Source organism: Nylanderia fulva, unplaced genomic scaffold (assembly GCF_048542155.1).
Source record: "Nylanderia fulva isolate GAGA-0341 unplaced genomic scaffold, ASM4854215v1 Scaffold106, whole genome shotgun sequence".
Classification (NCBI taxonomy): Eukaryota; Metazoa; Arthropoda; class Insecta; order Hymenoptera; family Formicidae; genus Nylanderia; species Nylanderia fulva.
The window spans coordinates 180,889-197,196 of record NW_028189258.1 but is presented as its reverse complement, the minus strand read 5'-3'; the positions used below and the strand labels follow the sequence as shown (position 1 = coordinate 197,196).

Below are 16,308 nucleotides of genomic sequence, written 5' to 3'. Positions count from 1 at the left end.
TAATGAGACTAATCAATTCTCAAGGAGAGAAGTCAAAATGATGTCAATTTGACGTCATATTGACTAAATTTATGTCATTTTTTGGTTATAAAAATCTCGATCTTAAAGATGACTAAAAAATGACTTTTTATATTGACTTTTTTGACCTTTTTAATTTTTAGAAAATATGATGTACGTATCTCGATTGTGCATATACAATGCTTATTATATTATGAGGATAATTAAAGGTTGTTTTTTTCATATTCAAATATTATTGCAGTTCGCAGAAGAGTTGAATTATTGTATTAAAAATTAAATTGTTGATTAAAATGTTATTTTAAACGGCTTACGTCTTAAATTGTATCTCAATTATTTTTAATACAAAATAATAATTTTTTATCATTGTGAACATCAAGATATCATTGTAAACATCAAAATTTTATGCAATTTGATGTCATTTTGACGAACTAAAAGGACCATATTTTGATCATATTTTGACATCATTTTGACATTTCTGTTCATTAGTGTAAAGAAATTACAGTTGCTTTAAAAAAAGTATGTTATTTGGAATATATATGCAGCTGTGTAGTTTTTTTTAAAAGCAACTATATTTTCAACTAATAATGTTCAAAAGGATTGATGACGTGGAATGGACTGTCAACTTGTTCTACTAACAACAGTGAGCTCGTTTACATGTTTTTTGACATAATTAAAAAGTTTACCATCTCAGTTAAAAAATGGTTAGCCGATTAGAAACAATATCTATTTTAATTATTGATATAAGCGTAACCCAATTTAAATTTATTGATTCATCAAACCAAAGGTTCATTAAAAAATAGACTCCAATGCGTAATATGTCATAATTTTACTTAAAAGAATTTTTTATTGTTTTTTTATATTTACTGAAGAAGGCTGAGGTAACAGCCGAAACGTTTATTTTTTATTATCATTGTATTTACTAAGAAATAAATTAATTATGTGTTGACATTACATCTCTCACTAATTTAAGTTATAGTTGGCCCTGTCTTTCTAAATCTTAACTATATTTTCTTTATAATTGATTGGTCTCATTATTCCGTGCATAAAAGTATTAAGGATTATTAGCGAAAATTATTTATTTTACAAGATATTTTGTATCTTATATAAAAAAATTGTACACTTCAAGTCTTAACTCAAAAAGTACTTGAGAGAAATTATTACTATATTTTGGGAAGCTCTCGAGATAAGCTACAAAAATATGCAATAAAAATAGTAGATTTATTTAGGAAATTGAAGGTGATCTTCAAATGATTATCCAAGGTCAAAACAATGATATATCATTTTATGTCTCCCTCCGAAGTCATATAACTTTTATATAATACATTTTCTCATATCTACATTTTTCGAAATATATATTTGCTTGTATCAATTAAAAATGGACCTGTATAAATATTTTGCTATATGGATACAAATAAAGCGTAAAAAAATTCTGTCATCAAATTATTTAACAAAGGAAGATTTATATGCGTTTCTAGTGTTACATAAAATTACGAATAAAATGAACAAAATTGAAAATATGGTGAGCGCGAACACGTGCAGCGATGAATGGACCATTTCGATGCATCCATATGTGACAACCTTATTTATCGCATCGTTTCAGTTCACTACACACCACCACGGTGGCGGAACAGTCGAAAATCGTCATGTCGAGTTGCCACCACCGCGCGATATCGTTCCATAGATATTTCCTTTGAATTAATCCCAGTTGTATTCAGTTTGCCTATAGTTATATTCGATATGCATAAGCGAATACACATTTTGTCCCTAACAAACTATCTCGAGTGTATTAATTCATCGCAACAAAGGCATATTATACCGATAGCACAATAATTGCGCATGCATATAATAGTTTATTATTTATACGATAGAAATTTTATTTCAATGTATTATATGTAGCTTTATCCCTCCGTATAACATTGCACATTTCACGGACGTATTTACGCGATGCCACGCAACTGTCATCTGATATTTTTCATTCTTCTGTAATGTAATACACTCTACAAAGGATGTAGAGTGTCCGCAATACATAAGAAAAGATTAGATAACAATAGATAGCTGAAATCTTTTTATTTCAATTTTTTTTAGTTGAGCAAATAAAACATTCCTTTAAATCTATTTATATACATTTATTTATAAAAATAATATATTAAAAAATGAGAAATACAATGTAGATATAGACACTGAAAAAAAATTAAAAAAGAAAAATTCTTAAGTGTTTTTATACATATAAACAAAACGTATTTAATAGCTGGTATTGCACATTGTATATACGAAATCTCTGACAAAAAATTATTAATATACAGAATGTCACAAAAGGTTGAATATTTTGTAAAAAATGCATTTTATAAAATAAAACTTTAAAGAAAAGTTGTAGGGATTAAAAACATCTATACATATATACACTCCTTATAGTTTCACCTTTGATGGCGTTTTTCAAGGTCATTTCAAGATCAACTCGATTTTTTTTAAACAAAACTACTTTAAGTTTATTTAAATAGACTTTTTTGGTATAAAAAGTTATAAGGATAAAATAACTAAAAACTAAATGAGGTTTACGAGATATTTATATTTTATATCAAAATATGTCAGATTGTTTAAGATATAAAATATTCCAAACTATTTAACATTTGGCTTTCTACCTTTTTAACTTTCTACGCAGAATATTATGAGAAATCTATTTACAGTACTTCAAGTAGTTTTATTTTAAAAAATCGAATGATCTTAAAATGACTTTGAAAAATGCTACCCAAGGTCAAACTAATAAGACTGATAAATAGATCTTTTTAAATTCCACAACTTTTGTCTGAGTAAAGTATTATTTTCTAAAATATATTGTTTACAAAATGTTTAACAATTTTTCAGGTTTTTAGGGCGTTATGTATGCCTGCATATAGCAAGTTGTTTACAAAAATTCTGTGATTTTACAGTATAACCATGAAATAATATTTAACTCGTATGAAGATCATATAGCGCACATAAAAATTAAATGCATCTTCGCTGCATTATCGTAGTTTATTGTATAAAGTGGCGCGAATCTTCGTAAAATAATGTGTACGTCGTGCAAGATTATACGCAATGTAGATATCAGCTCGCGAAGTCTAATGTTTCGAGGTGAATTTATAGTCACTCTATGTAACTCGTGTGCACGCCGCTATGCGTTTTGAATGCAAAGCAGCGACAATCGATCGATTGAACAGAACAGAAAGAAAGAACGAGTCGTATCTCGAAGATATTTGTCATGTGGCGAATTATTCGAACACGAGAGATCGACAATTATTTATCCGGAGATAAACAGATCGTCAAAAAACGATTATCGTAACATAACGTCAGCGGCGCGGTGATCCATCGTTTATCCAGTTGTATATGGAGTAAAGTCATTATCGACGATATCCGAGAGAAGGCCGGGGGATTATATTTTGAGAGATCATTTTAAACTGTATATTTCAGACTGAAAATTCTTTGCTTTGTCGTTAATAGTCGAGGCAATCAAAAATATTTTCCGATACGTGATGCTATCGATCGGTAGAATGTATAATTGTCGATTATTATTCTTTTATTATGTTGCAAATAGTACAAATGTAGAAACATTTACATGTTTTATACAACATGCCAAATATGAAACTGCTAATTTTTAAATTACAATATTAAGCTGCTGAATTTAAATAGATGAAAATATTTCAACTTGGTTTTATTATATTATTTTACAATCAAAAATTATTTTAAACTAGATAGTGTTTCTTGTAGATTTTTTGGTACTGAAAACAACGCCGCAAACCAAATATTAGCACATCAGATTTCCAAAATAATTGAGGTTTAATGAATCAAAAATGACTTTTTTACTAATTTGTAATTTGAAATTTTTTTGTAAAAAAAGTTAACGTTATTTGGATAGTCTGATCAAATATTATAAATGTATTGTTTATCTCTTATAAAATAGATTTTTATAAATTTCAATATCTTATTTTTTATATGGAGATACTTTTAAAGAAAAAAAAATTTTGGAAAAAAGTTGTTTTTTTCCAAATTGATTTTACCATTTTTTCTTTGTCCCCCTTTAGATCATATAATTTGTCTGGAACATTTTTTCGATGCATTTGTTTCGAAAAATTTAAGAACAATTTAATCTAATTAAATTAATTAAACAATTAAAATGAGACACTTTATATATGAAAATACATTTAGTGGAATCTATTTCATCATCATAGACGGAATATTTGCTATTTTAGGAAAATTCTGTATTTAAATCCATTCTATCACTAAAAAGTAAAATATTGAAATAAAAAAATGCATTTTATAGGGGCTGAACAATATATTCATGACATCTATTCAGAATTTTCAGATAACGTTAACTTTTTCACAAATTTCAAATATCGTAAAAAATGTCATTTTTGTATATTGAACCTCAATCGTTTCGGAAATCTGATGCGCTGGTAAAAAAAAGTTGGTTTGCGGCATTTAAAAATTTATAAAAAATATCTATTATTATTATTTAATTTATTATTTTTTATATTATACATATATTTTATATATATATATATATATATATATATAATAAATATTTAACTGCACTATTCACTTCAATAATTCATTTCACTACCTTATGTTAATAGCTTAGGCGATATCGATTGAATTTTTAAAAATATCGGATTTAATGTTGTTCATAATGTTCCTAAAAAACCGAATCATTTAATTACACTCGGCAAGGATAGACTGCCCACAGATAAAAAAACTGAAGTAGTTTACAAAATTAATTGTAAGGATTGCAACGTGTCATACATCGGACAAACAAAAAGACGTCTTTGTACATGTGTAAAGGAACATTTCAGGAACATCAAAATGCATTCGAGTAATTTATCAGTTATCAGCAAACATAAAATTGAATTCGATCACGATTTTGACTGGACTTCGCCTGTTATTTTACATAGTGAAAAGCACGTAAGAAAAAGAGAAATCGCTGAAATGTTTTTTATTAAGAAAAATAATAACGCTATTAATTTACAAAAGGATACCGACAATCTAAGTAATATCTACGACAAAATAATAAAGATCGTTTAGTCTCCAATAACTCGTCTAAGAGTCTTGACGTGTTGTCAAACCGACACTATGTTCGTTCTTGACATCTTAAAATTATAATTTTATTCTTATTTTTACAAGTATGTTTCGCTTCTTTTTCTTTTTATCATTTTGTAATATTGTTAGTGAAGTAATTTTGTTTTTTTATTGTATTAATCTCTGTCTATGTATATCTAGATCACTTGATAAGGACTCAAAGAAGGGTCGAAACGTTGTGATTGAATAAATAATATTTGCCAGTATATATATAGTTATATATATATATATATATATATAGTTGATATATTATTTTATATATTATGTAATATATTTATTATTTTTATTATTTTTACTATATATTTTATATTATTTTTTTTATCTTTATTTTATTATTTAATTCATATATGATTTAATTTGAATATTATTATACATTATTATTTAACAAAATGCTCATGCATCTTGAGCATCATTTTATGTTTTCCTTCGTAACGTCACATTTGGTCGATCGCAAGTGAATATAGTCTCATCGACAAATATCAACAAATGATCTGTCATGTTTGTCTAAAGTTTGCTCTGAAACACACACGCAGGGCTATTCTAATAGGTGCGGAGGTATACAACGATGCGTACATTATACAACTCACGTAATACGAAATCTGGCGCGCGACTCTCATTTACACGACTCGCACGTGTTATCCGGCCCGATAACCGGTAGACAAGAGAGCGACTGTGCAGGTGCATAACTCGTATGCAATATGCATAACATAGCCGGTGACGTATTTCATGAAGGCGAACAAAAACCGCGATATTCTGGACGGCGGCGCGATCGAACTTCGCGACCCCAAAAGCGTTTTTATAATCTACGAGAATAAAGTCTGTTCCTGTAACGTCGAGAGAACACAGTATTTTCGCTAGTCCGCAAGGACAATTTCAAGCTGAATAAATAACCGCGTCGGTTTTTAATTTTTTAATTTATTTACAAGGGGAGTTTGATAATAAGCCGCTCATCAAATACATATTTCCATTGTCGATATTCATAATTTGTGGAATGTTGACGTGGAGTAAATGCATGAAAATAAATTGTATATACCTCGGGGATTATATGTATAAACAGTATTATATCAGCAAATTTGTCGCAAAGAATGATTCATTTAAAATCGTTATCGTTATCTGCGATATTTCTTATAATGTAATATTTGATGAGATTCTAGACAAACTTCGCGAATAATATAAAAGTTTTATTGAATAAATAATTTTCTCAAAAACAAATGTTCATCGATACGAAAGAATCGTACTTAAAGCTGCGTCGTAGAAGAAAACAGAGTTGATTTCCATTCCGGAAATTGCGATCCACGCGATAAAGACGCAAAATTTTGTTGGCGATGAAAAAAATTTCCTTGAATTTTAGCCAAACCACGGTTACTAAAGAACTTTGACGTGTTTCTTGCAAAGCCTGCATAATGTATTGAATCTAGAGCAAAAAGTATTACGTATATCTGACATGCTTCCATGTAGTTGCTAATTAACGAAAAAGCTATACTTACAATGCAATGATTTAACTTTATGATCAAAAAATGCACATGTTATGATATATGATTGGTAAAAACAAAAAAAGCGTCAGTATACATTTTTTGAAATTACATGAATATAATTTACGAGAATAAATAATAACATTAGTTTACAAAAAAAATATTTTTTTCATCGTTTCGAATCAGACAATTATAGATTTTTGGATGCTGAAATTCGCAAGTCGATTTTCATCAGCACGTTTTTTTTAAATAACTGAGATTTAATATGCAAAAAATGACTTTTTCGCGATATGTTTAATTTCTTTTTATAATAAAAATCAAGGTTATTTTGAAATTCTGATCAGAAGTTCATCCCTTATAAAATGCATTTTTTATTTCCATATTTTAGTTTCTAGTTAGGAAGGAATTAAATACAGAGTTTTGCTGAGATATATGATTAATTTCACTAATTTTAAGTGTATATATTTATATATAGAATATCTCATTTTAATTACTTACCTTGAATTTTTCGAAACAAATGTAATTTCGAAAAAATTTTCCAAACAAGTTGTATAATCTAAAGGGGAATAAATAATAATAAATTTAATTTTGGAAAAAATAATTTTTCCTCAAGAGCATATGAGTAGTTTTCAGTTTTAGTGTTTCATAACAAAATAAAATATTAAAATTTAGAAAATGCATTTTTTATTGAGGCTGAACAATACATCATCATATTCATTCAGAAAACATTAATCTTTTTAACAAAGAACCTCAAATATCGCAAAAAAGCCATATTCTACACATTAATATACCTTAATTATTTAAAATCTATAAGAAACACTTTGTCTGGTTTAAAATAATTTTTGGCTTTTAATTATATAATTTACGATAACAAACTGTACAATATATAATATTACATGTATATTATACACACAACACCCTGTAAGCATACGGAGAATATGTATATGTTGTACAACACTTATATGTGTGTATGTGTAAAAATCTTGACTCTAGTATATATAGTTCGTTACATTTTTTTGCACTTCTTTTTTCGCGATAATCACAACAGTGTATGAAGATATTATATAGATGTAGAGTCTCTTCTGATCTTGATCGCTCGTCTTTCTCTCCCTGTCTTTCTCTCTCATCGATGTGTTAAATCTTCCTAATTATTCTCTAAAGTCCTCTCACTCTCCTATTCGTGACCAGCATGTCTCTAGTACGCTTTTGCACTATAACTCATTCATCGATCTCATTAATAGACTGATAATTACGTAGGAAGATGTCTTCTTCCACAGGATTTAACGTATGGGGATGGCGGTCACAATTGGCGGAGCATAATTTTCTCACTCCTGGTGATCGGCTTCGTTATCGCTGGCATCGTCACGGCAATTTATCTCCTCGGGTGAGTTCATACTTTTTTCTCTTTCTTTTATATTTTAATTTTTGTATACCTATTATACTTGTCATTTTTCTTTCAAATGAGTTAGCTAATGTATATATACGTAACAAATTAATCATGCTGTTAAATGAAACTTTAATATATCTTTTTCATAATGTAATTTGCAGTTGAATAAACTTTATAATAAAATAATATTTAATATAAATAAATGTTTTACTAATACATTTGTTTTGACAATTACAAGATCTTCACACAATGTATTTATGATTTTGTTATGTTTTTTTTTTTGACAATATATACAAAATAAAAAAAACTGTTAATCTCGGCTCGAATTATTGTGTTACAATAAAAATAAAATCTCGACGGCAATCGGAGCCTATGCGGACGACATGCACAAAATTAATAAATTAAAATGAGATCTCAAATCAAACTCATTTATTACTTATTATAAACTTATTTATATACTATGTTGATTAGTGTTGGTAAGGGAGTCACTGCTCTGCTTCTTTCCTGACGATGGTCACCGTTAGGGAGACACTCCGACGGCCGGACGGTTTGAATAGGGAGGAGAATGATATTTAATTTATTTGCGGATTGTATGTATACGAGTTTTATAATTTTCTGTTTGTACCGATTATCTTTTATTTTTGTTTCTTTGTATTTTGCAGCTACTGAAGAAGACCCGAAGTGGGTCGAAACGTTTAGAATTTAATAAATGAGTTTGATTTGAGATCTCATTTTAATTTATTAATTTTGTGCATGTCGTCCGCACAGGCTCCGATTGCCGTCGAGATTTTATTTTTAATATATACAAAATTCAGATTACAATATTTTATAATTTTGGCCATAATTAAATATATATACATATACGTAAAGTCTTGTTTGTTCTAACATAATTTAGAAAAAGTTTTTATAGTTTCATTATAATGTTTCTAACACAAAGCGAATTAAATTTATCCTTTTATGTAGGATCTACGTTTGTAGTAGAGTATAAAGAGACATTTTTGCTCACAATAATTTTTAAAATAATATTTTTCAATTTTTTTTCTCTCTTACTTACACACACATACACACATTAACTATTATTCTTTTTTATTATTATTTGTTATTATAGCTTTGTTATAGTAGTTTTGTTATAAATATATATATATATATATATATATATATATATATAAAGTTTCATCTTCTATTTTATCCATGATCATAGCTTCAATATCGAGTCACAAAGTTACAACAGCGACTTGTTGCTTAACAATTTGAGATAATTATTCATTACTATAATTACAGATACGTTGATGAGCTCTTGTATTGGAGCGGCAGGCGTCTTACGTTGGACGAGTGCCTTCGTGATGACCTGACACCACACAGGTTACCACCGACCTGGCTAACCCACGAAAAGTTTGTCTACCAAGCTGATGATGGTTCCCTTACTCTCTTGAATACTCGCAACAATAGCGTGTCCCTTTTGGTCTCTAATCATACGCTTGTACGTAAATGTATAGTGTACTAGCTAGTATAGGCTTTGTATTTGAATCACACAGAAATACGCTGATATTTGTGGCAACGTCTAGAAAATAAAATATTTTCTAACAAAAAGTTGTTAAATATATCGAGTAAATAAGGGTGTGAAAAACTTTAGGAAATGATTCTTTGTCAAAGATTAAGGAGTTTTTTTTATATAAACGTATCACTTATATCATTTTCTAAAGAGTATCTATACTCCTTTAAAAGGGAGATGAAGATTAGGTTTTTAATTTTTTTATTAAATTTTGGAGTTTTTAAATAATTTGGTGGAGATTTTTTACTAGTAAAAAGAATATTTATTAATACATTTTTAATCTACCCGTTTATATAAAGAGATAAAAATAACAATTCCTATTTAATTTTTTATAAAATTTTTTTATTATTTTGGTCATCTAAAAATGTGCGTTATAGACTTGATTCCTTTAGAAATTTTTTTATTTTTTTTTATTTTTTAATTTTTTTCGTAAAATCAATAATTTTCAAGAAAAAATAAAAACTTAATTTTCACCTTTCCTTTTAAAGAAGTGTAACTCCTTAGGGAAGACTACAGGAGTATATGTTTATATAAAAAATCTCCCTTAATTTTCGAAAAGAATCATCTAAAACTTTTCGCACTTATTTAGAAGTACTCTGGACATATAAATATAATAGAAATGTTTGCGATGAGAAAAGATATTCCCTTAATAGCACATAGAATGCGAATTGTTTGCAAACTAAATTGTTTTCATTCTAAAAAAGGTATATTAAGTCGATTCTTGCAAGTATTGTTGCCTTTTTCCGTGATGCTGATTGGCTGTTTCAATTCGCGTTGTGCGTTATATTTGTAACGAGCAGCTATTATCGCCAAGGTTAGCAGTTTGAGAGTCTGTTCAAAATAAAATAAAATTAAATAATATGTTTTAAATAATATATTATAATATTTTAAATTTGATCAATATTTTTGATAGTTATCAACTGATTTCTGTAAAAAAACCATAATCGCACAGATAAGGCATTATAACAATTATACAACATATTACTACATTTTAATATTTTTAGCTTATTATTGTAAAATTTAATTAGCAAATTAACGCTTTATTAATACTTTATGACAGAAATTAGCTGATTGAAATGTTAATTTGCTAATTAAATCTTAAAATAATAATGTTATGAAAATTAAAATAATATATTTTAAGTAATGTGTATATTAATAATACTTTAAACTCAATTAATATTTGTGACAGTTATCAACTGATTTCTGTCAAAAAATATTAATTCAGTTAAAACACTTTATTATTTGTTAAAAATATTGTTCTTTTTAACATAAAATTGAAGAATGGCACGCGCGTAGCGCGTGTTTTGTATTGTTCTAGCATATTAAAATCAAATTTAATTTGATATTGTGTAAAATTAACATAATGTAAAGTATTATTTAACTTTTAATAAACTTTATTTTTTTTTCAGAGACAACTAAATGTCCAAGGCTACGAATGCAGCGCTGATCTACGTTATGTACTGTTCCGGCACAATGTCAAACCGGTAAGTAGCTTAAACAGCAGAAGCTTCTTCGGGAAAAGTTTTTTGGACAGCAGCTGCATCCTAACTTTACGATCTGTGGCTTATCGGTAATGTTCAGTCATGTAATACGATGCAGTACAGTTTAGTTGCAGTTAACAGACGATTATCGCTATCGAGAAAACATAGACTGTATGCACTATAAACTTGTTTCCGATCATACATTTTATATTTTATATGGTACAAATGGGTAATTTTTATGCAGGTCTTTCGAAATACTTTTACTGCTCACTACACCGTTTACGATGTCACAAACGAGTAAGTGCATATAGTGATTAAATATATAGAAGATATTGTTTTTAATTTTATCAAACTTTTCTTGAGATGATATAACACAATTCGAAAAATATCGAAACGAGACTAACCGGTTCTTATAGTTTTTTGAATGCTGAACACAAATCCAGTTTTCAAATTGCTCCATTACGTCATAAGTTTGGGAAATTTGCAGTTAAAGTTGCAAAAAGGAGCTATTTTCACGAACTTTGTTATATTATAGCTACAATATGTGGGCTGGAGAAGTTTTATTGCAATCAAAATAAAGTATGTTGTTAGAACTTTCAACTCTCAAAAGAACTTTTAGTCTCTCATGGTTAATAAAATATCCATAGTTAAATACTTATGGAATTTATTGCGGAAGTTAACTATGATTTAAGTTATTGACGATTTATCAAATAGCTTTCAATTATTATTTAAACTTAAGGGTTTTAAGGTCGTTGAATACGAATTTAATGTCAAAATTATCAAATTCAAAATTAAGTTGAAAGTCTTAACAACATACTTTATTTGGATTGTAATATTTTTAGCACGTCACATATTGTAGCTATAATATGACAAAGTTTGTAAAAATAACCTTTTTTTGCAACTTTGATTGCAAATTTTTTAAAATTGTAACATGAAGCAATTTGGAAACCGGATTCATGTTTAGCGTTCAAAAACCTATAAAAAATAATTAACTTCTGGTGTTAAAAAAAAGTTATTTTTTTGTTGAACAATAATAATATATTTTAAAAGTTTAAAATTTGGATGCATATTAAAATAGATAACAAAGACATATATATAAGTATTGTTGTTCTATTAATTTTTTTAACAAATTATATCACATTATAATTAAATAATTAATCTCTTTTAAATTATATTTCTATATTAAAAACGTATTAATATAATTAAAATCTTGGCATACAATTAATATTATGCATTTTTTTTCATGATCTTCCACTTGACAGCCATCATACACCACTTCGCTTGCAAGCAGTGCCACGTACGCGACAGTCGCGACTGCAACATGCCGCTTGGTTGGGCAACACGACCGGTCTCCTCATGATCTCCGAAAACGATATTTATCTTAGAATGGAGCCTACGGCCCAGGACATTCGTATGACCGATACGGGCGTACCCGGAGTTATTTACAACGGGGTGCCTGATTGGTTGTATCAGGAAGAAGTGTTGCCGAAACCGCAAGCGACATGGCCCAGTCCGGACGGCACGCATATCCTTTACGCCACGTTTAACGACACCAGAGTGAGCGCGTTGGAGTTTCCTTGGTTCGGTACGCAGCTAGGTCAAGACGGAACTGGTTCGAATCCTCTCGGAATATCCAAATCCTTCCCGCCTTCTAGATCAATTAGATATCCAAGACCGGGTTCACCCAATCCAGAGGTCGAATTGTGGATTGTAGATCTCGGGAATATGAGCTCGATGAATTACAGTGGCATGGGCAACACGACATTGTCAGCAAAAATGAAGCTGAAGCCGCCGCCGGCCTTGGACGGACAGTACGTTAACTTTTATTCTGGAATTTTTAATTGCCCGAGAAATTATATAATAAAATGTTTGGCTTTAAATAAAGAACTTCGCCTATTTTGGGCGCTGTCATTTATTCGTTTAATGGCTCTTCATCAAAACTGTTTAATGTAATGAATACATTATTACTGTGCTCAGAAAGTATATATACTTTCTGAAATGTAAGATTCCTCTCTCGACCGTACTGGCAAATATTATTTATTAAATCACAACGTTTCGACCCTTCTTTGAGTCCTTATCAAGTGATTTGTAAAAATAAAAATAAAATTATAATTTTATTTTTATTTTTACAAATCACTTGATAATGACTCAAAGAAGGTTCGAAACGTTGTGATTTAATAAATAATATTTGCCAGTACGGTCGAGAGAAGAATCTTACTTTTTTTTAAATTCTGTCTGGCGATTCTCAAATATCTACGTTATTATTTCTGAAAGGTATTTAGGATATCCTAGATACCAAATAACTGACATGATGTGAAAACAACAGCCTGGTACAAACACCATTTACGTCCAAAGCAGCTTCACGAAGTAGTGTTTTGAACGCAAAAAAATTTTTGGAAAGGACAAACGCAAAAATAAGAATTCTGAAAGTCTTGTTCAACTATAAAATAAAAAATTATTACTTTATTGCAAGCTTAAAAGCATTGTGTAAGCATAGATAACAAAATAAATGCGCTTTATATATACCAACATTGATGACGTTAACTTAACATTGACCGGGTGTTTTGGATATTGGTATTTATAAATTTTTAGTCTTTTCATGATGCTCTACAATTTGTTATGTGTCTTATTTCTGCTCGGAGGACCTAGAAACCTCTATAAAAATAGGCGAAGTTCTTTAATACAAATTCAAAAGTATGATAAAGTGTGTCTAAGCCATCTTTACCTTTGTCATTCTGTATACTGACGAAATCCGTATTCGCAAAATGTTTTCAGAGATTATTATTTGATATCAGCCGGTTGGGTTGGCGACGACGCTTCGCAGATCGCTGTCGTTTGGATGACAAGGATGCAAAATTTGTCGTTGGTATCGGCCTGCCGCGCTCCTATGTGGGAATGCGAAGAGACTCACTCGGAAAGAGCGCCCGAAGGATTATGGCTGGATGCTCAACCGCATCCTCTCTTTGCTCCGGATGGCGACAGCTTCTTGTTGCTGGCCACAGTGCAGGAAGGCGAGAAGGAGCATTTCACGCATATAAAGCACATCACGCTTACACAGCAGAGAATAGCGGTACTCTCTCATGGTCGTTATGAGGTGAGCAATTTTTGAGATTGACGCAATAAGAGAAAAAGAAATGATCGTTACAAAAATAGTATATTATAAAGATGTATACTAAGAGTGTAACTAAAAAAAGGTGCACGAAGCACACCATCAGGTGCAGGACACCAAACTAAATCGAAAAGTCCTGATCCATTTTTTAATTTGAGCTTTATTTTTGATGCTATAAATTGTTAAAGTTCGCCAAATAACGCGTGGCTACAAGGGAAAACAGCGTAGACACCGCCTTAGTAGGCGTACTAAGGTCTATTAAGACGGCGCCTACTTGAATCTGGATACTCTCCGAGCCCGCGGCCTCCACCTAGTAGGCCTTAGTACGCCTACTGAGGCGACGTCTACGCTGTTTTCCGTTGTAGCCACGCACTATTTGGCAAACTTTAACAATGTATAGCGCCAAAAATAAAGCTTAGATTAAAAAATGGTTTAGGACTTTTCAATTTAGTTTGTTGTCCTGCGCCTAATGGTGCGCTTCATGTACCTTTTTTTACTTACACTCTGTATAAGAATTTAATTATACAACAAAATTTAATTAAAACAGGTAAGCGAGATCTTAGCATGGGACACCAAGGCACATCTCGTCTATTATCTAGGCACCAGAGAGAAAAGACCTGGTCAGAGACATCTTTATGTGGTACGAGATCCCAGTGCGGATGATCCTCGTCATTTCGAACCATTGTGTATCACGTGCGATCTTGGAGAAGTTCTTTGGAGCAGTAGGCAAGTTTGATTCTTCCACTCCGCAAAAGATACGACGTACCAGATTGGTACAATCGATCGTGTATGTTAAAATGAATTGAAAAATGTATTGCAGGTTTTATTATACGAATTGCACGCACTTCGCTGCTTCTGTCAGTCCATCAGTGGACGATGACGCACAAGGTCACTACGTATTACATTGCGAGGGTCCCGGCCTTCCTCTCGCTGGTATACACATGATGTCATCGCACAAAATGGTTCGCGTGCTATACGACACGAGAATCCAACGCGCGGATAAGCTGTCAGAACTCGCGTTGCCTACCAGAAGAAACTTTGAGGTGGTTATCTGCCTGTGTCTGGAATTCGATCATTATTGATTCTATCACTATATATCTAATATATGGCCAAATAATCGACAGGTGCCATTACCTCAAGGCTGGCGGGCGCAGGTGCAACTGTTGCTACCTCCTTCATGGCGGGAGGAGCTTAGGGACGCGGCGTTTCCCGTGCTTGTTGAAGTAAATGGCCGTCCCGGTAGCGAGGCGGTCACGGACAAGTTCCGAATAGATTGGGGAACGTACATGTCGAGTCGTAATGACATTGTCTACGTTAGACTGGACGTACGCGGTGCCCGAGGTCAAGGAAAGAGGGATCTATTCAGAAAGATAGGCGGCGTCGAAGTACAGGATCAGCTAACCGTGTTAAAACATCTCTTGGAAACGCACAAGTTTCTCGACATCGACAGAGTCGGCGTCTGGGGATGGGGCTATGGTGGATACGTTACCGCTATGGTGCTCGGGAGTCAGGAGCATGTCTTCAAGTGTGGCGTCGCGGTAAATCCAATCGCTGATTGGATGTACTACAGTATGTGAATATTTCATATATAAAGAGTATTTGACCTAAGCGTGCGCGTTTTTAAAATTGTGAAAACATTTGTTGTTTAATTATTGTTAAAATTCACTATTCTCAACCGTAGATTCTGCATTTACGGAACGAATCCTCGGTGCTCCAGCTGAGAATTACAAGGGTTACGTGGAAGCTGATCTCACGCAACGAGCGAGATTAGTACCTAGTCACAGCCTTTATCTCCTTCATGGTCTAGCCGACCTCACTGCGCCTTACACACACGGCGTTGCCTTCGCCAAGGCTTTGTCCGAAGCGGGAGTCATCTTTAGATATCAGGTAAAAGAAGCAAATACAGAATTTTTGAACTTTCACTCTGTTCAACGAGCACGCATCGGTCTACATATAGACGAGCAAAATAGGAAAAGATATCGGCGGTCCAATGCAATGCTTCGAGTGAGTCCCAATTGCGCATCAATCGGACACGACAATGGGTTTGTTCTTTGTTGCTGCACTGGTGAATTAATGCAATAAGTTAAAGTGAGACAAATATATTTAATTATATTTTAACTTACTGCACCAGTGTGCACTAGTTCACCAATGCAACAATAAGGGCAAACCCAATATTTTCC

At 31.3% G+C, this 16,308-nt stretch overlaps 1 protein-coding gene across 3 annotated transcripts in view; it reads left to right on the top strand.

Annotated features, from left to right (window-relative positions):
- LOC114932276 (inactive dipeptidyl peptidase 10) overlaps nt 1-16,308 on the top strand; it is a 107,229-nt gene that overhangs the window by 85,724 nt on the left and 5,197 nt on the right. For 2 of the 3 annotated variants that reach the window (XM_029304443.2, XM_029304441.2), the window contains exons 3-12: nt 7,877-7,983; nt 9,268-9,466; nt 10,948-11,022; nt 11,264-11,316; nt 12,282-12,830; nt 13,795-14,113; nt 14,676-14,854; nt 14,949-15,171; nt 15,253-15,697; nt 15,810-16,015. In XM_029304443.2, the coding sequence (XP_029160276.1) occupies nt 7,877-7,983; nt 9,268-9,466; nt 10,948-11,022; nt 11,264-11,316; nt 12,282-12,830; nt 13,795-14,113; nt 14,676-14,854; nt 14,949-15,171; nt 15,253-15,697; nt 15,810-16,015 (2,355 nt within the window). Of the gene's footprint in view, nt 1-7,876; nt 7,984-9,267; nt 9,467-10,947; nt 11,023-11,263; nt 11,317-12,281; nt 12,831-13,794; nt 14,114-14,675; nt 14,855-14,948; nt 15,172-15,252; nt 15,698-15,809; nt 16,016-16,308 lie in introns of those variants that run through there. The other variant, XM_085484959.1, reaches the window with a different exon arrangement.